The 21,256-nt window shown below is 36.8% G+C and overlaps 1 protein-coding gene across 2 annotated transcripts in view; it reads left to right on the top strand.

Annotated features, from left to right (window-relative positions):
- Positions 1-21,256, top strand: part of vap (RAS p21 protein activator vap) — a 723,705-nt gene that overhangs the window by 493,495 nt on the left and 208,954 nt on the right. For both annotated transcript variants that reach the window (XR_016546661.1, XM_090368525.1), the window contains exon 20: positions 12,114-12,181. Coding sequence is in view for 1 of the 2 variants with exons in the window: in XM_090368525.1 (XP_090224651.1) it covers positions 12,114-12,181 (68 nt within the window). In the remaining variant the exon portion in view is untranslated. The remainder of the gene's footprint in view (positions 1-12,113; positions 12,182-21,256) is intronic.

Here is a 21,256-nt window from a genome sequence, read left to right as displayed (position 1 = left end):
AATGATATATAGGAATTTTGCTAGCAGGGAGAAGGAGGTGATTGTCCCTCTGTATAAGGCAATGGTCAGGCCACACCTTAAGTACTGTGTACAGGTCTGGAGGCCTCATTTTAGAAAGGATGTAGATTTACTTGAGCGTGTACAGAGAAGGGCAACAAGATTGGTGAGGGGAATGAAGGGATCCTCTTACCAAGAGAGGCTTAAGTTCTGCAAATTGCAGTGGCTGGAGACTAGGCACCTGCGTGGTGATCTGATTGAGGTATATAAGGCCTTCAATGGGTTGAGCACGCTGAATTCTGATGGGATCCTTCCACTTGTTCAGATTACGAACCTAAGGGGGCATAAATTCAAATTAAGAAAAGACAGATGTAGAATAGATGTGCGGAAATTTGCCTTTAGCCAGTGGGTGGTTAATTGCTGGAACAAACTTCCATCTGTCATTGTGGAAGTTGACAGGTTAAATAAATTTAAGGAGGAACTGGACAGGCATTCGGAGGGAATGGTGTGATTTTTTTTTTTTTTGGCTGATGCTGCATAAACTCATACACTTACTTTCTTGCATCACATGCCACTACTACTACTATAACAACATTTACTTGTTAAATTAGCAAAAATTACTTAAGAAGAAAATTTGAATTTGGATCAAATTTACAATTGTGACGAAACGGGCCTGAATTATAAAATGCTCCCATCCAAAACACTTGCAGCTAGAAAAGAAAAATCAGCTCCTGGTTATAAACGAAACAGAGAGAATGATGGTTCTGGCATGTTAAAATTCATCAAGGGGTGGAGAGAGCATAAGATTAAAGTAACTCTCATTGGAAATTCAAAGAACCCCCCAAGCTTTAAAGAGCGTAAAATGTTTGCCTGTTAATTACGGTAAATCAAAAAAAATCATGGGTGGACTCAAGTTTGTTTAAAACATGGTTTCATGAAGAATTTGTCCTTAGCCCAAAAAATATTTGAACAAAAAGAAACTTCCACATAAAGCACTTTTAATTTTAGACAATGCTCCATCCCATCCAGGCAAAAGTTAACTAGTTTTTGGTAACAGAGCTCTGTTTTTGCCACCTAATGTGACATCTCTTTTTCAACCTCTAGATCAAGATACTTTGGAGACTTTGAAATGCAACTCTCTTAAAACATCTGCTTCAAAATCTTGAAACAGAGACCCGGTTGAGAATCTTAAAAAAATAAACATCGAGGACATTATTTACTGGTTGGCAGAAGCATGGGACGATGTTAAAACATCTACTCTTATTAAATCCTGTAATAATATTTTATGCTCCCAAAATGAAGCAAACAAGAATGAGATGGCAGTGAAGATGAAAGAAGTGAGGGAACCCTTTTACCTTCCATTAACCTTCCTGTTTCAGACACTCTTACTACAGAGGATATTAAAGAGTGGATGAATTCTGATGAACAGCTGGAAATGACTGATGACCTGATCGTAAAGTTTGTTGGTGAAGATGATGATGAAGAGTGCACAGAACCTATAAAAAAGTGACACACACACACACACACATGGAAGGTCTAAATGCTATTGAGTCAGCTTTACATTATATTGCACAGCAAAAGGATACCACATCTGCCTATGATTTGTTACTTAGGTGCCTACAAAATATGCCAGCTAAAAAGCGAGGAGCAGCTATGAAATAGAATCCCATCAAGGAATTTTTTATATGATATTAAGATGGATGTAGTGCTAATGACTGTAAGTGTACATTTTTCTTGTCTATGATGTAATTTTTGTACGTGTAGTATTTTTTTTTTTTTTTTTTTTTTTGTAATAAAACAGTTGTAAATAAAATTAAAAGTGTATAAGTCATTATGTTCAATAAGTAGGTCTAATCTGAAAATAGAGTGTACATTATCACGCTAATGTATTCAAATCCAGTTTATTTAATAATAATTTATCAAACCTTCATATTATCCGAGTTTTTTGATTATCACGGGTGCCCTCAGTCCACATTACCTCCGATAATCGGGACTCTACTGTACAAGTAAAGCAGGAAGAGAAGTGACTGATATTTAAAAAATTTGACTTTACAGTAACAGTTACTTTTCCATGTGTTTTACATGAACCGGAAACAAAACTTGTCCCATCATTGTGTGTTGTTTGCATGGGAAAAAACTAACAAACACAGCTATGTCGCCAGCCAAGTTAAATTGACAATTCACTACTAAACGAAACAGAGGCTACTTCATGGCTACTTCTCAAATAAAGCAATTGATTACTTTCAAAAAGTTTCATATATTCATAAGGCAAACAACATCAAGGTTTTGAGAAGGCTCAAGAAGCAAGCTGTTTAGTAGCTTTGTTACTTGAACAAAAAAAAAGTCACATTATTGCTGAAAGCCTAATAATTTCTGCTAGTAAAATAATAGTGAAAACAATTATAGGCAAAGAGGCTGAAAGTAAAACTGACAAAGTTCCTATTTCTGATGGTACTGTTCTTAGGCATATGGATGACATATCACATGACATTGAAGATATCTTGTATATTTAATATTCAGTAGACAATTTTCAATACAAAGTATTTAAAGAAAAATAATAATGTGCAAAAATACTTAGTCACCTCACTAGAGCAATATTTTATTTAAGGTTTTTTGCACATGGATGAATATGCACTTTTTTAAAACTTTTATGCTCACCATGAATCCATTTTCAAACACCAGCAGTAGTCTACCATCATTGCCTCCTTCAAATTACTCATCCTATGAAATTTTGGAAGATGTACTGAAAACAACCTCCCTCTTTATATATGATCTTAACAAACTGTTTTTCATTAATCCAAGTTTTATGTGTTGCATTGACAAAAGCACTTTGCTTAGAGAGAGAGAGAGACAAGTGATTTGTTGAAGATTTTTTGCTTCCAGGTGTATGATTAGTCTTTCTGGCTACATCTTTCTAATCCAGAATCAGTTTTAGTCTTCATATAGGGAGCAAAGGAATTTTGTATAACCTAACGGTTACACAAAAGATGTTTAATTGAGGATTGAGGAGGCGAAAAGATTTGAAAGATGATTGAGGAAGCAGAAGTATCTGCTTCCTCAGTTTGAGTCTATGCCCCCTCAGGTTCTTAGTCTAAGCAAGCGGAAGTATCCCATCAGCATTGAGCCTGTTCAAAAATGAAATTTTCGAGTCACAAGCTTCAAATTTGGAGCGTGCTAGGAAGCTACAGATTTAAAACGTGTTTATGCATGCTATCATGAAATTTATAAAGAAAACAGAAGACTATCTTGGAAACAAATGCCTCTTGATGCATTTCTGAAGAAAGCGACTCCTTGTGCCTTCAACAATGAGTGATCAACGAGTGTGCATTTAGTAGATGATGATGAAAAATAAACATTCTTTAACATTTGTAAGTCATAAATAATTTCTTTATTATTATAATTTTCTTAATTTTACAAGCTATGTTTTTATTTCTTTGGAAAAATCAATCATTGTTTAAGCATAAATTAATTAGCTAACTAATTTCATTGTTTAGAACATAACCCCTGATTTTAATATTACGTCTATGGGAAAAAAATTCTCACTTTACGAGAACAAATTAACTCGTAAAGTCGGGTTTGTTTGTTGTTTGTTATTTGGTTTTTAGGAGCATTAGCAACTAAGGCCATAGTGCTCCAGGATATGTGGTGGTCATTCCCTGACCTTTCCGCATCCTCCGTATTTGGTGGTGACGGGCTCGAACCCTGATCTAATCAAGAATTGTGTGCTACGCACTGCTGCTCCTTCCCACCTGGCTACGGAGGTGCCTGTAAAGTTGGGAACTACCTGTATTGTATTGTCTGTTTGTCTTGTTTGGTCCATAATAACCCAAGCTATCAGGTAGGGGAGGGAAACATGCACCCACCCATAAAAATTCCTCCTTTGTGATGGAATTCAAACCACCTGATTTTCCACATGGCATAGATCCTAACTATAATGTTACCTGAAATGCTGTTAGTATGGGGATGAGATGTAAAGAAGTAATTTTAAAATACTTTTTGGGGGGGGGGGTGTCTTTTGAAGTCCATGTTTTTCAAGTAGCTTGGATGGGTTGGTTCCAGGTTGAGAAAGATAAAGAAATTTATTAAACTAAAAGGAAGGAAAAATATTAAAATTCAACTTCTTTTTTTTTTTTTTTTTTTTTTTAGGCTATCGAAGCCCATGTTCTTCTAAAGCAGTGGTGTCCAACCTACAGCCTGTGGGGTGGATCCGGCCCACGGGCCATAGGTTAATAATCTTTATAATGCCCACTGGAAAGTGAACTAAAACAGCATTGATCTCCACTGCGTGTACAGACATGCAAGCGTCCAGCTCGATTGTATCAAACCATTACATGTGGTTCAGTGCAGTTATGTGTATGCTAAATACAGTTATGTATTTTGATATAGCTTGTTCATTGCATTGAATTAATTATTAATTTGTATTGAATTAAAAAAAAAATCATTCTTAAAAATGTTCCAAAAGGGAAAAATCGATTTGGAGTGTCGTATATTTGATCCAAGGTAGACTGAAGACTATTTCTTCATTGATTGCCACGAAAAAGCAGTGTTTGGTGTATCAGGAGACTGTGTGAGTTTTTAAAGAATATAACACTGATTCCAATCATAAATCTTATGATCAACATAAAGGAGTGCTGCGGAAATAAGTGTTCAAAGTTACGAAAGAAATTAAGAAAACAACAAACATACTAAAAACGTATCAGTCAAGAAATTTATCTGCGTACGTGCCAGTTATCAAGTTGCACATTTGATCGCTTTTGAAAGTAAACCGTTCAATGATGGTGAATTTAAGCATTGTTTGTTAAAAGTTGTGGAAGAAATTTGTCCAGAGAAACAATGATACAAAACATTAGTTTGTCTAGACAAACAGTTATGCGAAGAGTAGAAGATATTGGAAAGAATTTGTTCGAACAACTTTTGGAAAACATAAAACTAATGAAATATTTTAGTATGGCACTGGATGACAATACTGATGTAAATGACACAGCCCAACTCCTCATCTTCATGTGGAATTAGTGAAAATTTTGTACCAGTTAAAGATTTAACTGATCTATAGAATATGCACAGAACAAATACAGGTGAAAATTTTTACCAATCTATCAAAAAGTTAGGATTAAATAATAAAAACCTGGTAGGAGTGCAAAAAACAACTGGCAGTGCAAAAAATATGATTGATAAAAACATTGGGCTTATGGGTAAGATAACCAAGAAAGTGATAGATATCGGAGCTGAAACTTCGATTGGAATTCACTACATTGTGAATCAAGAAGCTCTTTATGGGAAAGTATTGGATCTCCAACATGTTATGAATGCGGTTATTTCAACTGTAACTTTTACAAGATCACATGGCCTTAATGTGGCTGTTGATACATCACCAAATATTTCAACACAGAAAAGGGGAAACCAATAAAACAACTATCGCATATTGGAGTGGCTATTTGATCTTGCAATTCATACATACATTTCTAGTCATTTAAATGCTCTTAATTTAAAACTACAAGGGAAAGGAAAATTAGTCTGTTTTTTTGGTGACATCAAATCATTTCAGAATAAGTTGTTATTATTTAAATTCCAGTTGAGCAAGACAATTTAGTTCATTTTGAATGTTGTACTGAGCTAAAGGAGAAACACATTTCCAAAGAATCGTTGCCTTTCGTTATTACAATTACTTTTTGACAAGTTTGAAAGTCGATTTTCTGATATAAAATCCCATGAGCTTTTGTTTGAGAACCCATTTACTTCTATGGCTGAAAACTACAATTCCAGATTGCAACTTGAAATTATTGATCTTCAAACCAAAATATGATTCAAAAATAACTATATAGACTGCAAAAATAAACTATTTGAATTCTGCAAGGCTTTCCCATCTGAAATTTTTCTGCTAATAAAAGAAAATGCCATGAAAATGGCTGCTTTGTTCGGATCAATGTATGTTTGCAAGCAGATTTTTTTCACTTGTAAAATCAAATAAATATTTAAAAAGAAACAGAATAACAGATGAGCATTTTTTTTTTTTAATGAAAACCCCAAACATGAGAGGTATTAGAACCTATAGCACTTAGTACCATGCTTGGGTTGGAGGTTGAGAAAACGAGAGAAGATATTTGTTGACATTAGACTTGAACTTCTGTAGACTGTAATTTTCAGGAAAGGCATATGAAGGAAGGTTGTTCCAGAAAACGGAAGTTGAATGAATAAACAAGGAAGATGAAAAGTTGGTTCTGTGAGTTTGAAGTTGGACAGTAAATGGATATTGGTTGGTGGCGGCACATGTTCGGACTGTTTTGAAAGAGAGAGAGCAGGAATTATAGAAGCCAATTCAGAAGAGCAATGCCCGTGGAAGTATCTGTAGAAAAGGTGTGCAGCAGAAACAGTACGTCTATGAGATAGCAAGTGGAGAGATACTGTTAGAGATGAGTCATTAATTAACCTAACATCCCTCTCCTGAATGGAATCTAGAAGCCTGAGAGAGGTTTTGGGGGCACCACCCCAGATGTGGGAACAATATTCCATGATAGGGTGGATTTACGATTTATACAGAGTGAACAGCAGTTTGGAAGAAAAGTAACATCAAGAGCGAAAGAGAAAACCAAGTTTTTTGAATGCAGAGGAAGCAATATTTGTAATGTGCTTGTGCTAAGAGGGATTAGAAGTCAGGGTAATCCCCAAAAGAGATATATCATCTTGCTTAGAAATCGGATTGTCACCAAAGATAAGCATAGGAGCAGAAGAATCCTTTTTGCAACATAAGACAGGACTGGGTTTTAGAAGGATTGAAATCAACTAAGTTGTCTTTGCCCCACTGGAGAATTACCTGGAGATCGACATTTAAGGAATTTGTAGCGGATATTCAAGAAGTTGAAGCTGATTGAGCAGGGCAAGATTTCTCAAACTGGAAAGTGGAATGCAATGTCCTATCATCGGCAAAACTATGGATAGGCTTTCCGGTCAATGAAAGGTCATTAATATACAAGAGGAAAAGAATGGAAGGAAAGAACTGAACCTTGAGAGACACCAGCATTAGTAGTGAAGTTAGAAGACATAGAGCTATCTACCATCACCCTCCTTGAGCGGTCAGAGAGAAAACTGGATAACGAATTACAAAGAACAGTTGGCAAACCATAAGATGGAAGCTTGTTTAGATCTTTATGCCAAATATGATCGAAAGCCTTTGAGATGTCAAAAGCAACTGCTTGTGTTTCACCGAACTTATCCATTGAATTTGTCCATAAATGGGTAACATAAGCCAGAATATCACCTGTGGATCGACAATGGCAGAATCCATACTGACGATTGTTGATCAGATGGTTCTAGATAGTTCAAGAGTTGATGGTTAAGTGGTTTCTCCATTACTTTAGAAAGAGTAAGGATTTGTCACTTTTTTTTAGGAATTGGATATGAGCAAATTTCCAAGCAAAAGGAAAAACACCTTTGGAATAAGAAAGTGAATAATGGTGGCATAGAACAGGAGTAAATTCAGGAGTGCAGGTTTTGAGAACAAGCGAAGAAATACCATAAGGACCTGGAGCTCCATCGAGTACTATCAGGACTTAATCTTCATTATGTATTGAGATTGGCATCACAAATTTGCAACAAAATTTTGAACAATTATTTAAAAATATCCAGCCTCAGTCATCTCATTAAAAGTTTTTTGTCCAGTAAATGTTATTTTACTGGACAAAAATAGGTGACTATAGCAGTCTCATATATTTTCAATTCTATGCAGTGGGACCAACTGATGAAATTACCAACAGCAAATTCTAAACGGGAAGTATTGTACTTAATAAAATTTTCAAATATTTCAATTTTAGGTTTATCATTATATATATTTATTCACCTTAATATTGAAAAGCATTGATATTTTCAGATTGTAAATTTTCTAAAATGAGCATTTAAAAGCAAAAGTAAAGTATTTAAAAAAAAAAAAAAAAAGTAAGTGATATTTTTATAATTTTAATAAAATCTAAAAAATAAATCACTGACATAGATTTGTTGCACATAAAAATGCTGGGAATTTGCATTTTTTTATATATAGCTTGAAAAGAAATAAGGTAACATGAAAATAGAAACTTCCTTTTACAAGTAACAAGATATAGAAAATGTGACACAATTTTTTCTCAAATCACTCTGTGTGGCCCGCAAAACAAATCTAACTTTGAATATGGCTGCCATACAGGAAAAGGTTGGACACCACTGTTCTAGAGGATGAATTGTTTGAGAGTTGGGAAACCTGGTTTATGCACCAATAATTTTTTTTTTTTTTTTTTCATTGTTCCTAAGTTCAACTAATTCATGCTCCTGAAAAAAAGCATAGAATTTATCTGTGTAGATATGTTAAAAAAAAAATTAATAAATAATCCTTATCTGGATTGAAGGTGTACAGTTATGGATGGGGTCATGCTGAGATACACAAATACTCACTTTCCAACCTGCCTATGAGTCCAGTTGGCATGAATTCTTTTATACAAAATAAATGGATAAAAATTATATATTTTTATTCTAAATTTCTGCATTCTTACTTTCTAGGTCGCCAAAATTTCTTTTATTTCCTAAATTTTTTTCTTCATTAATTTTACTAATTTCTGATCTCTGTATGATACAGTGGAATGTCGTTTGCCAAATTCTCTTACACCGAACTGTCATTCATGGAATTGTCGCATACTCCAAATTGTTATGCCCCAAACTGTCATACAACAAATTTAATCACATTTTGCAGTGACTTGATGCAAAAGGTCAATAATGCATAATCACCTGCCTATCACTGTAGGCAAAATTCCTGTATATCATTTACAAAACCTCTTAAGCTGCCCTGTAGTCTGTCTGTACTGCTGAGTGCACTTCATATCTAATTGTACAATTTGTCCCAGGTTTTTTCATTCTCCAATGCCTTGGAGCATGGTACTACACAGCTGGTACATTAATTTGGGATTGATGCTTCCTATATGCAGTACCTTACATTTGTTAATATTAAACTTCATTTGCCATTTCTCAGCCCATCTACCTAATTTGACTACAAGATATAGATAAATTAACTACCTTGCCAACCTATTTATCATCTGCAACCTTAGACATTAAGACTGATTTACATCAGTATCATTAATGAATATAGAAAAACAATGGGCCCAGCACTGAACCCTGTGGAGGGGTCTCTGCTAATAACATTAGTCCAAGAAGAGGAGTGCCAATTGTTAACCACTCTGTGTTCTTCCTCTCAATTATCCTTTTATTCATAGCAGCAACTCTCCCTTAATGCCTACCATGCTTCTCCAATTTGTATAACTGTCTTTTATGTGCAACAGATCAAAAGATGTTCTGAAATCTAAGTATATGAAATAAAAATTAGTATTTGCACACATTTCTTTTGTTACTATGTTATAGTATCCAATCAGATTGGTCAGACAAGATCATCCCTTAACAAATCCACGATGTGACTGCAGTGTAACTGTATTCCTCTCTAAAAGGTCCTGCATTTCTTCTTTAACCATTGGCTCCATTATTTATCCTGGACCAGAAGACAAGCTAACAGGTCTGTAATTATTCATGTCATGCTTTTCCCTTTGTGAATTGGGATACATTTGCAAATCTCCAGTCGATAGGGAATTCCCCTGAATCCAAGAATGCCTCATAATCATACCTAAAGGTTTGCTTACTTCTTTTGCTGCCTCCTTTAATATAACTGGATAAATCCCATCTACCCCTGGTGTCTTTTTAGGTGTAGCTTCAACAAATTGTCCTCCATTTTCCTCTCAGTTATTGCAAAATCGTTCAAGTCCTTGCCACAATTTGACTCACTTCTGACCTCCCCATTCCAAAAAAATTCATGTTTGAATGTAGATGCAAAATATGCATTCAGTTTCTCAGCAACCTTATCAAGATAATCAACAGTTAATCCATTCATATCTAGGGAATACATGTGGTTCTATCTCTTCTTTCATTTACAATAGTAAAGAAGTGTTTACTAATGTAAACGGTTTGCTGCTTTTCTTTGCATTCTCTTCCAGAGACATCTCATAATTTGCTTTAGCAATGCAGACTAGTTTATATCTACTTTAGGTGTCTGTATCACAGGATGATTTATATGCATCCCATGCATTTCCCTTCACCACAGCAAGCCTCATCAGTTCATATGACGTTCATTCAGGTGTGTGCTTTGAACTGTATCTCTTAGTTGGTATAAAAGTTTAATAGCTTCTACAATAAACTCCTTGAATACTTCCCGTTTAGAATTTGCTGTTGGTAATTTCATCAGTTGGTCCCACTGCATAAAATTGAAAATATATGAGACTGCTATAGTCACCTTTATGAAAGCAAAAACCCTTTCCTTTGCCTTTGACAATAGTAACATCTTTAGGTAAATCCCACATCAGTACATTGTATTCACTGCCACCTAGTGAGTCTTTTATCTGCAGATTTTTAATGCAGGAACAACCACGGCTAATAATCAGATCAAGAGTATTGATTTCTTTTGTTGTTTCTCTAACATGCTGGTCTAGGAAACGGTTATCTAATAAATTCACAAAGGTCTTGCTACTATGTGAATGACCAACCTACAAGGTCCAGTAAATGTATGGAAAGTTCCACATTATAAGAATTAGGCCTGAAATAGGACTATGACTGCTGCCCTCATTTTGTTTTACCATTACTTATGGTATGCCAAACTGACTCAGTATGCCCTGGCCCCCCATGTCCACTGGATGCACTGCCTTAGATTTTATGTGCATCATAACTAAGAGCACAACCCCACCCCTCCCCTGTCCTCTTTAACTCTTATGTACATATTGTACTCCCCGTATTTAAATTCTGAATCCTTTTATGTCTGAATGACACCATGTCTCTGATATCTAAAAAATGTCTGCATATGATGACATCAGTTTATCAGGTCATCAGTTTAAATTCATCAAATTTATTTACTAACCTAACTCTACCCATGTATAATATTCAGATCACATCTGAGAATAATAATATTCCACTGGTCTTAGCTCTAGAAATTGCATTTTCTTTACCAAATCAGATGGAACCCTCACCTGCTTCATGTGGAAGCAGGTGAGAGGGAATGATCAGATGCTTTCTGTACTGCATTAGATTCAATATTTGTCATACTGTTGTGCAAACTTTTACAGCTCATTTTATTTGCATGTTCTAAAACTTAAAAGCCTTTTCTGACATATCGTAATTTTTCATGCTAACTGTCATATGTTATGATACATTAGATAGATGAAAAATTACCAGTTTAATGCAGAATTAATAATTGTCTTTGTAAATTTACAATTAACAGAGTAAAATAAATTTTGAATGCAGAATGACATGGTTAATAAATAACATTAAATTACATTTAGATGAAAAAAAATTTTGAAACATGCCATATGTTACGAGGTGCTTTCCGGACCATTTGCCTTTTGTTTTCAATTACTGATAATTGGTAAAGAAAGGAGGTGCTTATTGCGATAGAGAACAAATTCTTTTAGCTGTGGCTCTCTAAAAGTAGAGTTATAACAGGACTTTTTTTTAGAAGTTTTCTTTTGATTTTTTTCCACCAATGAACAACTGAAATCCAGCTCATAATGTATGACTCTTTTCTAAATTTTATTTAATATTATCTGTTATTCACTTCATCTTAAATTCAAAATTTATTCTATCCTGTTAATTTTAAGCTGACTGGAACACTTGTTAATTTGACATAATTTTCTTTCTTCCCCATAGCACAATGTTTTTTTTTTTTTTTTTCATCAGTACTTCTGTGTTAATTTTGTGCCGTTCAACATATATATGGCGCCTCCGTAGCCAGATGGGCAGGAGCAGCAGTGCGTAGCACATGCTTCTTGATTAGACCGGGGTTCAAGCCTGTGACCACCAAATACGGAGGATGCGGAAAAGTCAGGGAATGACCACCGCATATCCTTGGAACAATATGGCCTTAGTTGCTAATGCTCCTAAAAACGAAATAACAACAACATATATATGAAAAATCAGGATGTTAAATTTCATATAAAAATTTGCATGATAAGTTGTAACTTAACATTTGGTTGCTTTAACTGCATTTATAAATTTTAAATTGCTTTTATCCATTAAAATGACTGTGTTAGCTCTAAAAATGTTCTAATGATCTTATTTTTCTACAGTGGATTTGTATTCCTCAGATTACTCTGTCCAGCTATTTTAAATCCACGGCAATTTAATCTTATAAATGGTAAGTACATTTTAATATATTTTCTATCATAATACATAGTAATTTTTAATTTTAGTGTTTACCTAATTTTCTCTCCCTCTCCCTGATCACACAATTCTCAATTATCCAATTGAGAATTGTGTGATCACTCCCCACATAAGGTTCCTGTATTGTCAGTCTTGCGATACTATCAGTTTCGTGAATGTTGATCATTTCTGTTAATATTCTCTGGTACTAACACACCAATGCAAATAACAATCATCTAGCTTATTTAAAAATTTTGTTCACAACGGTAAATTCTCCTGTCACTGGCTAAATTCAAAAAGAAGCAAATTAAAATCACTCATAAGAAGACAGTTCTCATTGCACATATTTCTGATGTGTTACATATCCCCCTCCCCTCTCATTCTTTCTTTGCTTACACTTATCTCATCACATGACACAGATTTCAAAATTTGTGCATGCACAAATTTTGAAACCGGAAATGCTTTGGTTGTGATCAATCTACTATTGATAATGAGATGTTTGCCTTCTCTCTTCCCCCTCCCCACCCCAACCATCCTGCCTGGCTTACCTCAATACATTGTACACTGATGAGCCAAAACATTATGACTGCCTACCTAATATGATGTTGATCCTCCATGTGCAGCCAAAACAGCTCATACCTGGCGAGGCATGTACGCTACAAGATTCCTAAATGTGTTTTGTGGTATCTGGTACCAACATGTAACTAGCAGATCCTTTTAACTCCTGTAAGGTCCATGGTTGAGACACCGCAGATTGGAGTTACTGTTCCAACACAAACCACAGATGTTCAATGGGATTCAGGTCTGGGGAATTTGGAGGCCAAGGCAAAACCTGGAAGTTTCCTCATGTTCTGCAAACCAGTCTCGAACAATCCAGGTAGTGTGTCATGGCACCTTATCCTGCTAAAAGATGGCACCGCCAGAGGGGAGGGCAGTTGCCATGAAAGGGTGTACCTGGTCAACAATGAAGTTTAGGTAGGAGGTAGACATCAGAGTGCTGTGCCCGGCACATGGATGACTGGACCCAGGTATCCCAGCAGAACATCGCCCAAAGAATGATAACACCACTGCCTGCTTGTTTTCATCCCACGGTGCATCCAGGCACCATCACTTCCCCAAGTAAACGACACATATGTACTCGGCCGTCCACAAAGTGCAACAGGAAACGTGATTCATCAGACCAGACAACCTTCTTCTAATCACTCAAGGTCCAGTTTCAATGCTCGTGTGCCCATTGTAGGCGTACTGTTGCCAGTGAACCGTGGTTAGCATGGCCACTCGGAACGGCCTGCGGCTATGCAGCCCCATTTTCAGCAGGATTCAATATACTGTGTGTTGTGACACATTACTCCCATCACTAACATTCCAATTACTGGCTAGTTGTGCCACAGTCGCCCTTCTGTTGCCATTTACCATCCAGGAAAGCCTTCGCTCACTTCTAGCATCGATGAGCCGTGGTTGTCCAACACCTTTTATCAATGATATTGATGAAGATATATCAGGCTTAGTATCGAAGTTTGCAGATGATACAAAGGTTGGCAGAGTTGTTAATGACAGTAATGGCAGTGTGTTACTGCAACAAGATCTAGAAAATTTGGGCAGATGGGCTGAGAAGTGGCAACTGAAGTTTAACATTGAAAAATGCAAAGTACTGCATATGTGTAGAAGTAACCCCAGAGAAACGTACCAAATGTGTGGTTCTACACTTAAGGTGGTAGAAAATGAAAAAGACCTTGGAGTAATTGTGTAGTCAGATATGAAGTTTTCTGAGCAATGCAGACAGGCTGCCAGGGCAGGTCATAGGGTGTTGTCAATGATAGGAATTTTGCTAGCAGGGAAAAAGAGGTGATTGTCCCTCTGTATAAGGCAATGATCAGGCCACGCCTTGAGTACTGCGTGCAGGTCTGGAGACCTCATTTTAGGAAGGATGTAGATTTGCTTGAGCATGTACAGAGAAGGGCAACAAAATTGGTGAGCGGAATGAAACAGTCCTCTTACCAGGAGAGGTTTAAGTTCTGCAAATTGCAACAGTTGGAGATTAGGCACCTGCGAGGTGATCTGATTGAGGTGTATAAGGCCTTGAATGGATTGAGCAAGCTGAATTCTGATGGGATTCTTCCACTTGTTCAGATTGCAAATCTAAGGGGGCATAAATTGAAATTGAGGAAGGACAGATGTAGAATAGATGTGCAGAAATTTGCCTTTAGCCAGCGGGTGGTTAATTGCTGGAGCAAACTTCCATCTGTCGCTGTAGTTGATAGGTTAAATAAATTTAAGGAGGAACTGGACAAACATTTAGAGGGGATTGTTTTGTAATTTTTTTTTTTTTTTGGCTGATGCTGCATAAGCTCATACACTTGCTTTCTTGCATCACATGGCACTACCACTACTACTACCTCGCCGATGGTTCAGTGGTTTCCCTCCTCTGACTACTTTTGGTAGGTACTAACCACAGCTGACCATGAAAATCCCACCAGCCATGCCGTTTCGGATATGCTCTGACCCAGTCGTCTTGCCATTACAATTTGGCCTTTGTGAAACTCACTTAAGTCCGCTGCCTTTCCCATCTAAAGAACAAGAGTAACACTGATTAACGGAGCTCAGTATCAGGTGTTTTTATACAGTGTCCCAACCCGTGTGTACATGCCATAGTTCACTTCAGTTGCTTCGATTTATATAATGACTCAGTGATCTTAATGTTTTGGCTCATCAGTGTATATGCCATTGCAAAACTCAACTTCTGTTCCATTTTTGACTAATACCAAGGTTCTGGTAGCCCTGTTATGCCAGTGTTATTTGTCCTAACCAGGAGTTCGAACTCATTGCTCACTCCTGACATTACTTCAGATGCAGTTTAGACTGTGTGTTCGTGTACCATTTATTACCCTGATACATCTGTTGGAGGTAGTTGTCCTAGAAATAGCCCCCCCACTCCCCCAACTAGCAGAGAAACTAATGGTTTCTCTGCTAGTTGGGGGCAAGTAATTCAGAACTTCCACTCCCAAGAAAGGAGAATAAACCTTAGGGTAAGCAGACAGTTCCTCTGTGACATTCAGGAAGCAATTTGCATCAACCCTTGAACCACCTTTGTTCATTTGTAATTTATCTCTATAAAATTTATTTATTTTGTCCACAGGGGTGTGCCACACTAATAACCTCCCCAAAAACACACACCCACACCCACACACCCACCCACCCACCCACACACACACACACACACATCAGTTTTGGAAAATTGTGGAAAGGAATTCTCCAGATCAGGAATTAGAGGGATGGAAATAAAATGGGAAGAGTGAAGGAGACAGACAGATATTGTGAAATGGAGTGAATCATCTCTCCTATTTCTGTCAGTGAAAATTAAAATTGAACTAGGTCTTATATTATTATTGACTGGGCAACAGTAGCATTCCATGTAGTTTATCTGATTCTTAAAAGCCTTCTTGAGACAGATGTTTTATATGCTAGTGCTTTGGAACTTACAATATTAAAAAGTGAGGCGGATGTAAATGCACAATACACCATAAATACTAGAGTTGTGTATCACAATCAAAATTCAGTAGGCACAATTGATAGTAGAAAGGAATTAGTTTATTCATATGTGATCGTTTTTATATTTCAAGAGTTGTTTATATACATAAAAATAGGCATTATAATGCTTATAATGCCATATAAACAAAACAGCCTTGAGTGTCAAGCACCTCTCACTTCACTTAGAATTTCTTAATCAAAAATGATTAAGCAATTCTAAGTGAGAGGTGCTTAATTTTAATGATTAAGCAATTCTACGTGGCATTGAGTGATGTCAAGTTTCTTGTGCGCCAAGTAGGTTTTGTTTAACATCCAGTTACAGTCATTTGAGCAACTTTTTACAGTTGCATATGATGCACATGTAATGTTGACTATTCATGGTTTTTTTTTTTTTTTTGTGCCCGGGATTTTCTTGCCAAATGGATCCTTGAACTTGGTATTATTTTTGTCCACTATTCTTCATCTAAAGCTTTGATAACTACCTGGCACTTTTGAAAAAAGTGACCCAATTCCAGATAGTGGCATTAACAACAAACACAAAAACTGAATGTGAGAGAGCTCCAAAGTATTTTACTTAATCCTGCTTCCCTGCATACTTCTTCTGGCTGATTTTTAGGCAGAAATAAGGTCACATTCAACACTATCACCTTCAGTGCCCTTCAGTAACCTTCAAAAAGGGTTTTACGCTGCGGAAAACTGTTTTCTATCTGAGCTCGCCCCAACTGCTCTCCCCATAGAGCTGCATCCAGTTGGCTCTGCTGGATGTATTTTTGTGATTTTGCTTGTTTCTAAGAGCAGATCTTTTGGACCTACATATATTTATCTGGATCGAGAACCTTCAGTTGATCTATTTTGCCCCAATATTGGTATAGTACCATTTGCTATTTTAACCAATGGCTGAAGAGGATATCGTTAACCCGAAGGTTATGCATTTCATATAAACACTCTTGCCAGTTATCAGCGACAAAGACTCAGGGGGTCCCCTCTTCTGTCCCCATGACTAGGAGCAGAACCTGTCCACATCCAGAAAGAAAGCACTTTGCAAGAAAAAAGGATTTTTTCATTGAAAAAATTTCTTCTTTGGCAGCCAAAGAAGCCAGAAACGTCTGCTCCCCCTCCCCTAAGCAGAGGGAGGGTAATGATGAAGGAGAAGATCTGCCTAGCCTATTGAATAAGGAAATCCCAAACCTCGGAATTATACAGTCTCTACAGCATAGAATGGAAAACTCTCTTTACAGCAATAATAGGGAAGTTGCCAATGCTGCATGTTTGCATATTACATGCTTCTAGGGCTTATTGAAAAAGATGCTGTACGATGTCAGGGTAGTTAACTATACAAGTGCACTAAGTCTTAATTGTTTATACAGTAATGTCAGAAGTGTCGTCAATGAAATGAGTGAATTCATACTAGTGGTTAGGACAAGTAATGCTGACATAATAGGACTTAAAGAAATGTGGTGCCACCCAGAGATAGGGGATGATGAGTTTCTGTATGGTATGTATAATGTATTTAGAAAGGATAGGGAAGATAGAAGGGTGGTAGGTCATACTCTTATCAAAAGCAGCCTAAGTGCGATGAAAGCTTTCCCGGATTCAGATGTTTCGCATGCTAGTATAGAATCTGTATGGTGTGAGATAGTTGGAAGCAAAGGTATAATGAGAGTGGGAGGAGCCTAGATGTCAGGTGATTATGAACATTATGATGAGAGCCTCTACATGCATATGGAATGGGCAAGTAAGCATCAATGTCTTATTATGAGTGATTTTAATTTGTCTCTAATTAATTGGAGCAAATGGGAAGGAAACAAGAATATTCTAGACCTGATCATCACCCATGAACCAGATGACATAATAGAGCTGGCAGTACAGGAACCAGTAGTAGGAAGTAACCACAGAGTTCTACGGTGGAAGATGAAGAGAAAGAAAGAGAGAGGTAGCAGTAGTTAAAGGCAAAGGAATGGGTTATAATTTCAGGAAAGGAAATTATGACGGCTTAAAATGCTACATGGCCTATATTAAGTGGGTAGGTATTGCACGGCGAACGAATACAATTTAATTATGGTATATCTTTAAAACATTAATCAAGAAGCCTTGAATGCTTATATACCATTAAAACAATACTCCACGAGGAAGATTCCAAGTTGGATGAATAAGGAAGTTGCCAGATTACTTGAGCAATAAAAAGTGCTGAAGCCCATAACAGCTACAAATTGATTTGTAATAGTGCCACAGAAAAGGTTAGGCTGGCAAAGGCAGATTATGAGAAATTGCTGGCAAAGAGGGGGTATAAGGAATTCCTCACATATATAAATGCAAAGAAGAAAAGGGCAAAGCAAATCGTACCCTTATGTAATGGACGTGGGATAGTATTAGATACCCCAGGTGAAGTGGCAGATGAACTCAACAGTTACTTTGCATCGATATTCACAGAAGAAAAACCCTTTGTGTCAATGAGATATTATGGGAGTGAAGTTGAAAAAAATGTAATTAATGATGTTGAAATTTCACATGTTTATTTAATGAAAATACTTTGGAGCCCACAAGCCAGTAATGCACCTGGGGTTGATGCCATATACCCTATAATCTTAAGGGAGGCAGCGGCAAGTGAGGGCATTGAATCATTGAGGCTTATTATAAGAGTATCACTGGACTTGAGAGTGATTCCTTTGGACTGGAAAAGTGCCAATGTATCTCCAATGCATAAGGGCTGTTCTAAGAGTGAAGTGGGAAATTACCAGCCATCAGTTTAACTTCGGTAGTAGGGAAAATCATGGAGACAATGATCAAGGGTGAAATTCAGTATCATTTAGATAGAAAGGAATTCTGAAGGATACTCAGCATGGTTTTGTCCAGGGAAAATCATTTTGACAGGGTCACTCAAGAGCTGGATTTATCAAATAATTTCAACGTTCTTTATTTGGATTTCAGCAAACCATATGACTCGGTCCCAAATCAGCAGTTTCTTTATAAGCTGGAACAGGTTGGAATCACACGAAAAATCCTTAGATGGATAGCAGGATGGCTTCAGGGCAGGAGGCAGAGTATTGAGATAAATGTTTATTCTTCAGATTGGGTTGATGTAAGAAGTGGAGTTCCCCAAGGATCATATTAGGACCACTGTTGTTTTTGATTTTCATAAATGTCATCAATATAGAGGGCATGATTTGCAGAAGATGTAAAGATTAGTAGAGTAGTTAATGCTCATCGCCAAGCAGAGCTTCTTCAAAGTGACCTAGATAGACTTCTGGGGTGGTCAGAAAAATGGCAGCTATGCTTTAATCCAGCAAAGTGTAAGGTATTACACCTGGGGAACAGTAACCCCAAAATAACTTATACACTTGGTGGAGTTGAACTAAAGCCAGTAGCAGAGGAAAGGGACTTGGGTGTTACAGTACGGTCAGACATGAAGTTCTCCGAGCACTGTAGACTGGTTGCAGGGAAGGCTCATGGTGTCCTATCAATAATTTATCGAACAATTGCTAGTTGAGATAAGGATGTCATAATCCCGTTATATAAGACTATTGTTAAACCATACTTGGAATACTGTGTTCAAGTATGGAGACCGCACCTAAAGAAACACATTGTGCTTCTTGAAAGGGTCCAAAGACAGGTAACTTGCCTGGTGGGGTCAGCTAAAGGGCATCCATATGAGGAAAGACTTCGAATATGTGGGTTGCAGAGCTTGGAAACTAGGCACTTTAGAGGATACTTGATTGAGTTGCTTAAGGCTCTGAGAGGGATAAGTAAAATTAATGAGGATGAAATTTTCACACTTATAAATGATTCTAGAACAAGGGACCATAATTTCAAGTTATGGAGGGAGATGTTTAGACTAGATTGCAGGAAGTTTTATTTTACCTGCGAGTTATAAAGTATTGTAATAAATTACATACCTGGGTGGTAGCAACTGATTGAGAAAATTCAAAGGTCATCTGGATACTTACCTGTGGGAGGAGGGAAATGCATAGGTTTTCTATTTCTTTTTCTCTTAGTAATTATTTATTTTTTAAAAATGTCCTTTAAGAATTATTAATATGTATATTTAACGACTCTTTTACCACCTGGAGTTTTTAATATATATTTTATTAAGCATAGCCTAAACTAATATATACAAAAGTGCGACGTTTCGGGTATTTTGCCAATACCCATCATCAGACTGTGCTGTTTGGGAATAGAGATAAAATTAAAAAGGCGAAGGTTACTAATTAGATTTACACTGATCAGTTCTAAATTACAATCATAATTTTTTAACAAAGGATCAGTTATAAGATATATTAACAATTGGTCATTTCTAATTTTCAATAATGCCAGTGAGTAGATAAATAATTCTAAGTTATAATAACAAATTAAGCTTCTCTAAGATTACAGTTACGACATAAAGGAGCAATTCTATGTTACTATTACACAATTATATGAGCAGAATTTGATTACACTGAGCAATTTTTTTTTTTAAGTTGCTTACTTTTAGCCTATTTTATAAGATGAATTAAGACAAACAAAACAAATCTTACCTACTGACCGCCCTCAGACCTGAAGAGAAATGGGAAAGAGGATCAGCCACCAGTGCATTTTATAGGTCAGGAATTCTTATAATTAGCCAATAGGAATAGTGTTAGGTTATCCTAGATTCAGGGAGCTTGAAAGCTGACCTTTGACCTCCTGCTCTGGTTCCTGGCTGCTGTTGACCTTTGATCATCCATTATAGTATGCGGCTGGTTCTGGGGGTTGGGAAGGTGTATGCGATCTGCACCTCTGGATGCACTGTTTCTTTTTCTTTCCTGGGTCCTTATTTCTTCACTTATTTTCTCATTGAAGAGATGAAAATACTGTGGGTTGAACTCAACCCCCTGTTTTCTATTAATTGCTGAAGATCCAAATAATTTGATAAGAAATGTGTCTTTGAATTTTCTTCTGTTGTACTGACTATCTGTGGAAATAATACTTGTGTTATGGGCGACTCCGTAGCCAGGTGGGTGGGCAGGAGCAGCAGTGCGTAGCACACACTTCTTGATTAGACCAGGGTTCGAGCCCGTGACCACCAAATATGGAGGATGTGGAAAGGTCAAGGAATGACCACTGCATATCCACGGAGCAGTATGGCCTTAGTTGCTAATACTCCTAAAAAAAAAAAAAAAAACCCAAATCATTTGTGTTATGGAAGTTCCAGGTGTCCCCACATTGGAAGGCATAGAGAGCTGTATCAGACTGATTGATTCTGCCATACGCTACATCTTTTTTGTGCTCTTTCATTCTGCATTGTAGGCATCTGTAGGATTCCTCTGTATATATACTTCCACACCCACAATCTATCTTCAAAGAATTTTTGTAACTTATCTGTACCATGATTCCAGATGGCTATGATGTCATCTACACCAGAATTTAGGTTTTATCTGTTGGTTTTCCAAGAAATTTTCTTCAAATTCAGACATAAAAATTTCTGCCAAGAGAGAGGAGATTGGGCATTTCCCATGCTGACCAGAAATCTGCGTGTAGAATTTTCCATTGAAGGTGAAGTACGGTTTACCTATGGAAAGATCTATGA

Source organism: Mastigoproctus giganteus, chromosome 2, assembly GCF_048544385.1.
Source record: "Mastigoproctus giganteus isolate SK-2022 chromosome 2, ASM4854438v1, whole genome shotgun sequence".
Classification (NCBI taxonomy): Eukaryota; Metazoa; Arthropoda; class Arachnida; order Uropygi; family Thelyphonidae; genus Mastigoproctus; species Mastigoproctus giganteus.
The sequence above is the reverse complement of the archived record's forward strand: the minus strand, read 5'-3'. Positions and strand labels throughout refer to the sequence as shown.